The sequence below is a fragment of the Garra rufa genome, chromosome 15 (genome assembly GCF_049309525.1).
Source record: "Garra rufa chromosome 15, GarRuf1.0, whole genome shotgun sequence".
Taxonomy (NCBI): Eukaryota; Metazoa; Chordata; class Actinopteri; order Cypriniformes; family Cyprinidae; genus Garra; species Garra rufa.
In genome coordinates, this window is record NC_133375.1 from 30,749,591 (window position 1) to 30,761,405 (window position 11,815).

General features: G+C 37.0%; 1 protein-coding gene across 1 annotated transcript in view; it reads right to left on the bottom strand.

Moving 5' to 3' along the window:
* pde4d (phosphodiesterase 4D, cAMP-specific) overlaps positions 1-10,858 on the bottom strand; it is a 163,447-nt gene extending 152,589 nt beyond the window's left edge. The window contains exon 1 of the mRNA XM_073818523.1: positions 10,674-10,858. Within this exon, the coding sequence (XP_073674624.1) occupies positions 10,674-10,858 (185 nt within the window). The remainder of the gene's footprint in view (positions 1-10,673) is intronic.
* Positions 10,859-11,815: the final 957 nt, after the last annotated feature.

Genomic DNA, 11,815 nt, shown 5'->3' on the forward strand with positions numbered 1-11,815 from the left:
GCGTGTGTGTGTTTGTGTACAAAACAGTAGTACAACTGAGACTACTTTAGAAACCTAATCCATGCTGCCTGACAGGCAGAATATCTGCACTATAAAGATGTCACAGAAACAGGATTAAAAAAATTAACATGCCAAGTTAAAATAAAAATCTGAAACGCATCACTGCAATGCACAGGGATTCATCTCACATTGACAGTACCATCTTTCCAGTCCCCAATCGTTAGCCAATCAGACAAGATCTTAAGCATCACAACTTGCTGATCTCGCTGCTCTCTGTTAATAAGGCCATCCATCAGGATGAACTCCACTGATCGAGAGGTCTAATGTAACAGCCCTCACACACAGCAGCGCAGCGCAGCAAACACGTCCACATCTCAGGTGTTTGCAGGGACCAGAGTGGCAATGAGCTCTTGGGAACAGATTGACATGTGCACGATGGTTTGTGCAGATATTGGATCTTTTCAAGTCAGTTCCTCAGTACAATGCACAAAGAAGGCAATGAACAGAAAGGTTCAGTCATAATTCACAAAAAGAGCTTCCCACACAGTCCTTCAAACATGTCAAAACAAGCAAAGCACTGTTTTACAATTTAAAATCAGATCAACGTCATCAAAAAGCATTTTATACATTAAAATGTAATTGCAATGAAAGATTTTGTCCAAATTCTTACTTAAGCAAAGCCTGATTTTGCTATTTTTGTCCACGCAGCTGAATATGTATATAACCATCCTTTTAATTTCCAGCTTGCTGATGTTAGGTCGCTGAACGTCATTCCGCAAACACAAATTTGCTCAGCAAGGAGAACTCGAAACGAAGGCGTGGGGTGGCCCTGGATATTAAAATTGTGATAACATTCACAAAAGTGAGTCATACAGTCTAGTTGTGGTCTAAATGTGTGGGGTTGAATTTCACCCCCTCCGTGAGTCTCATAGGAAATCCATCTTTAGTAATGAGAAAATGGATTTAAATGGACTATAGAAGCAATTATCAGCGTAATCATAGAAAGCAGGACTTGTTCTCCTTCTATTCTTGTTTATACTGAACACTGATGTCATAAATCAGAGGTGCTTGGTTTTGAGAAACAAACAAATATTTTGTTTTTGCATACACTCTATTCTAAAACATACTAATGGTTTAGAGAGGAAGGAGGGGAATCCTCCAACATCCAAAATATCCAACATCTGTCAAGGTGAAAGATGTAACATTTACCACTTAGTGCGAATGTGAGGGCAACATTCAGGAGGTAAGGAAACATTTCATTGCTCAGACCGAAAGGTATCGAATCTGTGACTAATGGTCTATTATTAGCTTGATTCAAGGGTATCTGCATATTTCTGCCTGTATGGCTCTCTGATAAACACTTGCTTTTCTTCAGGGAACATTCGAACTGTTGGTCTCCTCTTGCCAAGTACTAGACCATCAGGGACTGGATGTGAACGTCTGGTGTTCAGCTTGCAATGAATTAGTCTGTGATGGGTGTAAACAGTCTTACTTTGCATTCGATGAATGAAGGGAGAGCCGTGAAGGACAGCAGTTCTCCAGAGGGCTCTCCAGAGAGCAATAGACGCGAAAAGTACTTATGCACAAACTCATCAGGAGAAGCCATGGCTCATGCTCTAGGCTAATTAAAAATATTGATTATAATTACCAAAACATTCAGCTTTTTGCTTGGCCATTTGCTAACCTGATTCTGCATTAACTACAGGCCATTTACACTTAACCTATTTATATATTATTCTGACCCATATCTGAGTGTGTCCATTCTGCAATCCATCTGTGCCCTTTCTGAGAGTTTCCACATCAAGCCATTTTTCTGTTCAGAGTGAAAGCAAAAATGACATCACAACAAAATAAAATCACAGCCAAACAGAAGAGTATGTAGATGAGTTTTCTTTCATTCACAATGCATTGCACAGTGAAACACATACCTTGTATTTGCATGAATTCTGTGAATGGTCTCCAGATATCATCCTATTTATGGTTTTTCTTGTACTAGTTTGCATAATCTCACAGTTTAAGACATTCAAACATTTACATGTATATTCTCTTTTTTTTCTAGGTCCAGTGAAATCCAAATGAGGCAAATGCACATTTAACCCAACTGCCCAGTTGCTGGTTTATCCATACTTGAAACAGCGCTGGATTGTTTTTAGCCCAGCATTTTTTGTGTTTTATGTTCTGATAAAAGCAGACAAACTTGACTTGGCATATATACAGATTTTAAACTTGCATTCTTTCTCTGCTTCAAAAACAAACCAAAATTATTGTTATTTCAGATTATTTTACATGCCTCTGTGTGCAGGAATTGTAATATGACTCCCCATATGTATTATTGTATATTCATATATACACATAATATACAAATTATGATCTATTAAAGGATTAGTTCACTAAAACTGCAATTTGGACCTTCAACCCACTGAGCCCCATTGAAGTCCACTCAAAAACATTTTGATTTTAGTTTTTCGACTTAAAGGAAGATATGAACATTCTGGATGACAGGGTGAGTAAATTTTCAGGATTTTTTTATTCTGGAAGTGAACGAATGTCTTAATCTTTCAATTACGATATTCCTTTGAAAATATGTGACCGGGGACCACAACATTTTTTGAAATTGAGATTTATATATCATCTGAAAGCTCAATAAATAAGCTTTTTTCATATGTTAGGACAGGACAATATTTGGCCAAGATACAACTATTTGATTATCTGGAATCCGAGGGTGCAACCAAAAAAGCAAAGTACTGAGAAAATCGCCTTTAAAGTTGTCCAAGTGAAGTTCTTAGCAACGCATATTACTAATCAAAATTTAAGTTTTGATATATTTACAGTAGTTAATTTACAAAACATCTTCATGGAACATGATCTTTATACAAAACTCAATATCCTAATGAATTTTGGAATAAAAGACAAATCAAACATTTCATACTGTGCTACCTAAGACTGGTTTTGTGGTCCTTCCAGGGTCACATATAAATATATGTAAACTAACTTAAATTAAAAGTTACATAATAACATACTACGTAAAAGCCGTTCAAAGTGCTTATTGACAAAATATTTACTTTTATCTAAACAAACCCGCTTTGTTTACTTGGACACGATGGCCAAAATCATACTCTCACCGTTTAAGTCCTTGAAAGGATGATGGCCATGACATTCTAGACTTCTTCAAACCAGGACGGTTACCGGTGTCTACGGCATATGTCCGGTCCATGGTCCTGGGATTCAGGTACTTTTCCGTGTCGGAAAATCCTCTCTGTCTCACCCGGTAGTTCTTGCGCGAACCGAAAGAGTTTTGGATCTGAAGAGGAACCGGGCTCTGTTGCCTCCACAGATGTTTCGGCGCATTTCCATCAGTACCGGGAGAAACCAAAGTTGACACCTCGTTTCCGGCGTCCATTCTCGCAGTTGTAACGACTCGCTAAAAATTCGTCAAAACACTAACGTTATATAGCCTATTGTGTTCTAATTATTGCAACTAACGCTAGCTTTGGTGCGAATTGTCCGAAACTTGGAAAACATCCATAAGAAAGCGTAGTGTAAAGTACACCATTAGTGCTACTTTCAAGAAAGCATTAATATTCCACATAAAATATGCAAATGCATATAAACCGAAAAGTCAAATTTGTTGTTTACTCTACTGGATTGACCCATTCCCTCCAATAGTTCATCGTCTAAAGACATCGCAGCTTGCTTCTATCGTAATTTCCATAATAAAACAAAACTCCGGACAATAAACGCTTGTCCTGTTAAATTGCTCCGCAAATAAACAAGCGAATCTTCTAGATCCATGCAACAATATCAGCATCCCTTTCTCGCGCCTCGCCTGGACGGAAAAAAACATCCAAGTGCTCTCACTCTCTCTACTTCACAGAAGTGATGCTGGGAGGAGATCAATATTTATTCAGTCGAGGTTGACTGACAGGCCAAGGGGAGGAGCCTAATGCTTTTCGCACAATGCGGGAAACAACTTTGGGATAACAAAACTTCTTATTTATTTGTGACGAATAAGTCAAATGACGAAGATTAAAAAGTTTGATTTAGCTATATAGATGGACCTTTTTCACAGACTGTGATGACACGTTTCAAATAAACTTCTATTATATATTTTCATTAAAAACACGGGTGTTTGTAGAGCAGAGACTAACAGTAAATTTGACTTTTTTTTTCTCCACCGACTGCCGTTATCAATCTCTCTGTTTTTTCCTCTTTTTGAAAGTCATGAAAACACAACAGTGGAGTATATTTTGCTATTTGTGACCCTGGACCACAAGACCAGTCATTAGGGTTCAATTTTTTGAAATTGAGATTTATACATCATCTGAAAGCATGAATGAATAAGCTTTAAATTGATGTATGGTTTGTTAGGATAGGACAATATTTGCCAGAGATACAACTATTTGAAAAACTGAGGGTGCAAAAAAAATTAAAAAATCAAAATATTGAGAAAATTGCCTTTAAAGTTTAGACGTTCAAGTTTACAGTTTAAATTTAAATTTAAAAAGAAAAAGAAAAAATTTGTCAGAAAAAGATCATTTTGACCTATACAATGTACAGTCGTGGCCAAAAGTTTTGAGAATGACACAAATATTAGTTTTCACAAAGTTTGCTGCCAAACTGCTTTTAGATCTTTGTTTCAGTTGTTTCTGTGATGTACTGAAATATAATTACAAGCACTTCATACGTTTCAAAGGCTTTATCGACAATTACATGACATTTATGCAAAGAGTCAGTATTTGCAGTGTTGGCCCTTCTTTTTCAGGACCTCTGCAATTCGACTGGGCATGCTCTCAATCAACTTCTGGGCCAAATCCTGACTGATAGCAACCCATTCTTTCATAATCACTTCTTGGATGTTGTCAGAATTAGTGGGTTTTTGTTTGTCCACCCGCCTCTTTAGGATTGACCACAAGTTCTCAATGGGATTAAGATCTGGGGAGTTTCCAGGCCATGGACCCAAAATTTCAACGTTTTGGTCCCCGAGCCACTTAGTTATCACTTTTGCCTTATGGCACGGTGCTCCATCGTGCTGGAAAATGCATTGTTCTTCACCAAACTGTTGTTGGATTGTTGGAAGAAGTTGCTGTTGGAGGGTGTTTTGGTACCATTCTTTATTCATGGCTGTGTTTTTGGCCAAAATTGTGAGTGAGCCCACTCCCTTGGATGAGAAGCAACCCCACACATGAATGGTCTCAGGATGCTTTACTGTTGGCATGACACAGGACTGATGGTAGCGCTCTGCACTGGTGGCACTCCGATCCCGCCGCTGAATCCTCTTTAGGAGACGATCCTGGCGCTTGCTGGACCTTTTTGGACGCCCTGAAGCCTTCTTAACAAGAATTGAACCTCTTTCCTTGAAGTTCTTGATGATCCTATAAATTGTTGATTTAGGTGCAATCTTAGTAGCCACAATATCCTTGCCTGTGAAGCCATTTTAATGCAACGCAATGATGGCTGCATCTGTTTCTTTGCAGGTCACCATGGAATCAATGGAAGAACAATGATTTCAAGCATCACCCTCCTTTTTAACATGTCAAGTCTGCCATTCTAACCCAATCAGCCTGACATAATGATCTCCAGTCTTGTGCTCGTCAACATTCTCACCTGAGTTAACAAGACGATTACTGAAATGATCTCAGCAGGTCCTTTAATGACAGCAATGAAATGCAGTGGAAAGTTTTTTTCGGGATTAAGTTAATTTTCATGGCAAAGAAGGACTATGCAATTCATCTGATCACTCTTCATAACATTCTGGAGTATATGCAAATTGCTAACTTAAACTTAAGCAGCAACTTTTCCAATTTCCAATATTTATGTAATTCTCAAAACTTTTGGCCATGACTGTATTATTGCCTGCTACAAATATACCTGTGCGACTTATGACTGGTTTTGTGGTCCAGGGTCACATTTGAGCAAATGGTAATGCAAAAAAAAAAAATTTATGTAGTCTCTCTTTCACTGCTATCCACCTTCTTTTTCCCGTAAGACCAGGAATGCTATTTTTAGCTGTACAAAACACCTTGTTTTGCTGCTTGAAATTGCAAATCTTAATTATGAATACACTGATTTGTATTGCAAACGTTTTTACTGTTCACTGCACATTGATCTTCTAGTTATTTCCCTACAGCGGCTAATGAACCAGAAGTCTCACCCATAGGCTTACTTCCACGTTAAAGAATAATGCCACGTTTCAGACAAGGTTGGAAGAGGGAACATCCGAGTTGAAATTTCCCAGAGAGTTCCAGTCAATCACACGTCATGTTAACATATTTGTGTCAATTGTGCCAAAAAAAGAAGAAAGAAAATAGTCAAATGCTGCCTTTCGTTTTGAAAAGCTAAAATTAATTTTATATTTTTTAAGTTGACATAAGGAAACTCCACACTATGCTCACTTCCTTCTGAAGTCGGGGTAGATCAATCTAATAAACAACAGCATGGATTGCACAGTTAATGTACTACTGAATATGGTGTTCTGCTAATTTATGCTGTCTAAACCACAGAAAAACGTTGTGGAAGCTGCTAAATCATATAGAGAAGGACTTAGTAAGCAGGAGAGGGTGCAATATTTTGACAAACAAAAGTAAATATAGTGCCTTGCAAAAGTATTCATACCCCTTCATGTTTTTCACGTTTTGTTGCAGGATTATGTTAAACTGCTTTAAATAGTTTTTCCCCACATCAATTTACACTCCATACACCATAATAATGACAAAGCAAAAACCAGATTTGCAAATGTTACAGATTTATTAAAAATAAAACACTGAAATTAGTACATTGCATAAGTATTCATACCTATAACTCAGTACATAGTTGAAGCACCTTTACAGCCTCAAGTCTTTTTGGGTATGATGTGACAAGCTTTGCACATCTGCATTTGGCAATTATCTGCCATTCTTTGCCACACCTTTTCACCTCTCAAGCTCTGTCAGCTTGGATGAGGGCTGGCAGACATTTTCTAGAGTCCTAGTGGTTCCAATCGTCTTCCATTATGGATAATGGAGGCTACATGCTTCTGTGAACCTTCAATGCAGCAGATTTTTTTCTGAATTCTTCCCTAGATCATTGCCTTAACGCAAGTCTGTCAGTGAGTTATCTTGACCTCAGGACTTGGTTTTTGCTCTGAGATGCATTTTCAGCTGTTAGACCTTTTCTGAGAGGTGTGTGCCTTTCTAAACCATACTCATTCAAATGAATTTGCCACAGTTTAACTCCACTCGAAGTGTAGTACCATTTAGAAGCAATATCAATGCTCCTGAGCTAAATTTCGAGTGTCCCAGAAAAGGGTATGAATACTTATGCAACAGGACCTTTTCAGTTTTTTATTTTTAATAAATTAGCAAAAATGTTACAAAACCTATTTTTTGCTTTGCCATTATTGAGTAGAGAGTGTAGATTGATGTGGGGAAAAAAGTAATTTAAAATAGTTTAACATAAGGCAGCAATATAACAAAATGTGAAAATGAAGGGGTATGAATAATTTCGCAAGGCACTGTAGGTGATAAAGATACATGGAAGCAGTATTAATTAAGATATCAGCCTAACATTTCACTAACCTGACCGGAAATGATAAGAACAAACACAAATGTTGTCAAGATTCTCGCCCTGGAAATCCTGGTTCAGTTTGGCCAACCACAAATGCTTTTTGTTCCTCAGACAGTTCCTTTTTTGCACTCTTCTCCTTGATTTGTTATAACTTTTGGCAGTCTATAGTACTCCAAGTGGTTTTCCCGGTCCGACCAATTAGTACAGCCCAAAACATGACATTATTTGACCATTTTCAAAAGCAATAATCAGCTAAATATGCAAGTTTTGTTCTGTTCAGTGGCATTGTTTACATTCAGTGGCGCAAGTTTGGTCGACAGATGATGTGCCGTGAAAACACTCTATAGCAGCTAATGAACCGGAAGTCTTGCCCATAGGGATACTTTTGGGTTTAAGAAAAAAGTTGAAGCTTACCCAACTATGATAATGAAAATTAATTACATTTAGTATTTTTACATTTAGCACAGATTGTGAATGGTGACTTTAAGCATCCTGACAGCTCATCACACACTCTCAGGTTTCCTCACATGAGCTGAGCAGTACTGACAAGATCCTTTAGGTGTCAGTTCAACCTGAGCGAACGATAATCACTAAACAACCACACAGACTCTGAAGTTACAAGCATGAAATTACTTTTGACAGCAAATCTGTTCTTTGCCCCTTCTCTCTTTTATCTAAGATAGATTTTCAATCAAATACAATATGAGTCAACCCTCAGTTCAGGCACTAAAACCAAAGCGTTGTTCGAATGACTGTCCTGCATCAAACACAGCATTGACAGGAAGGCAATTCAAAGATAAGTGTGTGTAATAGAGAGGTGTCGGATAAAGCGCTCTTTCCATTAGAGGCAACAGGGGGAAGAAGAATTGAGACAATTTATCCAGTGAAGTCGGCATATTAGAATATTCACTGAATTGTAAAGAGGGGAGCATGACCTTGTGAATTACAGCCTAGCATAAAACAGGGAAATGATACATGCACACAATCAAGATGCGAGGCTTATTCAGAGCAGAAGATGCAATTGAACACTGGGCAGCTTAACACAATTAAGACAATAGTTCATACTAGTGAGTATCAGCAACAGTTTCTGAAATACAAGGCAAAATCTTCATTTGTGTATGCATTATTGCAACTTTTCTTGTTTAATGAACAGTGTTCCTAACATCAAAAATCTCCAGCCCTCACAGTTGGGGACTGAGGCCTCCTGGGGTATTGCAAAAATGATTTACCATAATCAGATGGGAAAAAACAAGCCTCATGCGTATAAAGTCTATGTGCTGTAGACGGGAACTGATGTTGCGTTTCACTGAGCACTTGATTGACAGATTCTCCATTTCTATCTGACATGACTGTCAATCATCTTTTACTTTGGATGCTAATTATGAGAAAGCTAGCTATGATTGAGTTGTCTTTGGTTGGACTGTATTCATTCTTTGGACCACTGAACTGGTTCACTCATCATATACAGTATAACAAGGCCACAAGGTCATGTAAAAACTAAAATCCTACAATAAAAAGATTGTACATCTTTGTCAGTTTTTGTAATCAGAAGCAACGGACCCTTGCTCGATTTAAAAGAATAGTTCACCCAAAAATGACTTTTTTACACTTTCCCCTTAGGCCATCCAAGATGTAGATGAGTTTGTTTCGTCATCAGAACAGATTTAAGTAAATTTATTTTCACTTGCTCACCATTGGATCCTTTGCGGTGAATGGGTGCCGTCAGAATGAGAGTTACAACAGCTGATAAAAACATCACAAAGAAATCAACACAACTCCAGTCAAATGACTAATGTCCATGAAATCTTTTTCTGGAGAAAGTGATTTCATGGATACTTTTGTGGATGATTTGTGAATTGTCTTTTTATCATCAGTTTGGACTCTCATTCTGAGGGCACCCATTCACTGCAGAGGATCAACTGGTAAGCTAGTGATGTTATGTTAAGTTTCACTACATCTTAGATGAAGAGAGAGCAAATTTTCATTTTTGGGTGAAATATTCCTTTTAACTAAAAATGCTTTTCCATTCAGCCATGTCATATTAACCATGTTTTCAGAGGCTCTTTTCAAGTTTGTCGACCAACACTTAGACAATTTACCTTTAGTACAAACAACCTTTAACTTTTATTTACAGTGTTTGTATAGAATTTACCACCATTTGAATCTAGTGTAAACAAGATGATGTTTGTTGATTTTACACTGTTTACAATTTGTGCAAACACTGATTGAATTTAAGGCCATTTCTTGTTTACTTCGGTTCAGTTGGGTCACCAATTATTTTCTTAAGTAAACGTTTTCTGATCTGAAGTATTTGTAGTTTACAGACATGCAATAAAATGTGCTTGCTAAAAGGATGGAACAATATAAACCCAGGCATATAGGCTACTGTATAGCCTAGCATTTAGAATCAGAATCATAAAAGTGTATCATTGACTTCAACTAAAACAAATGTTCTTGTAAAAAAAGGAAGGGGAAAAATATCTCTAAAGCAAGAGACAATAAACAGATCAAAAGTGCAATTAGCTCCAACGCATCTAGATCAGACAAAAGCGGATCTGATTTTTCTGTAAGAGGTTCTTTTTTTGACCCAAGTTAATTACATAGTTGAAAACAAAAGTTTCTGGTAAAATTGGCTTTTAGTCCTGCTAAAGTTGATAATGTTGACTTATAGCAAATATATTAGTGCTGTCAAATGATTAATCGTGATTAATCACATCCAAAATAAAAGTTTTTGTTCAAATAATATATACGTGTACTGCGTATATTTCTTATGTATATATAAATACACACACATACAGTTTATATTTAGAAAATATTTACATGTATTTACATGTATATATTTTTATTCATATAATTAATATCATGTATACATATATTCAATATATAAACACAACATATTTTTCTTAAATATATCCATGCATATGTGTGTATTTATGTATACACAATAAATATACACAGTACACATATATATATATATATATTATTTGAACAAAAACTGTTATTTTGGATGTGATTAATCACGATTAATCATTTGACAGCACTAAAATATATACATTCAAAATGAACATTTTTTTTTCTTTCTGTTAAACGGAACAAAAACAGTCATCATGAATAATGAGAATACAGATTACCTGCTTGTATCTGCAGAAGTGATGGCAATGAGTGGAGGTATTCTCAATGGGAGGCTGGTGGGTCGAGGCTGGGCCGTCTCTGTCTCTGGTTTCCTCTCACAGTAGTACTGCTCAGCCTGCCTGAAGGCCAAAGGGGGCAGCTGGACAGTTCGGCAGGACAGCCTGCGGACCGCAAAGGGCTCCATGCAGGACAGCGGACATGAGTCTGGGGACTCTGGGGAACAATCTGAGACCTGAAAAGGTGAGAGTTTCATTAAGAGTCATTTACCTAAATGCTTTACAGTTTTAGACTTATGAGACAGCTGATTTAAGAGTATAAATCTGATTGGCTGAGAAAATTGTGATATTCTAGTGATATTGGAACTTCAAGCATTTCACCATTTGTATCACTCCACTTGCAGTATTTCTCACAAGTTTCATAGCGCACACCCAAATCCACTATATTTAATGTTTTTTTGTGTCATGAAATGCTTTTTTGTGGCAAGAATGTACTTGTTTGGACTATAGATATGCAGTTTGTTAATAAAGATAACATCTGTTTGAAAATTAGCTTCAATATTTTCAAATCTGTGAGCTACAGGGCATCAACAGGCGTTCAACGCTCATGCACCCACCGAGAGCAGCCTTACCTCAGCCAGTTCTAATGGAATTTGCTGCTGGCCCTGATGTCTCTGTAGGGGTGAAACATGAGACATAATTTTTTGGGGTAAATCTAACAGCCAGTCTTTGGTCTCAGAGCAAATAGTTCTGGCTGAGGGCAAAATCTCATCATGTTATATTTGTAACTTAAAAGCTGTATATCAGAGTGCTGCTTTTGAACAATATTTATGATGGTTATTGTTTCTGTTTATTAAATATTATCATTCAAATAATATTTTATATAATTAATTTCAGTTTGTATTGCAGTGTGTTTGTGATGGTGATTAGTTACATTGTTCTGCCATTAGATTTAGATAGATAGTTATTTTAAGGGGGTCCTTTTTAAATAGAAAGACTGAATCAGGGTTGTAAGGAAGTTATTTTTACTTTAAACTAGGGCTGGGCCGATAAACGATATCATATCGAATCGCGATAAAATTTATGTTAATAACGATGATAAACTCTAGACATTTTTTGCTCGATATGGATTAATCTAAGAGTGT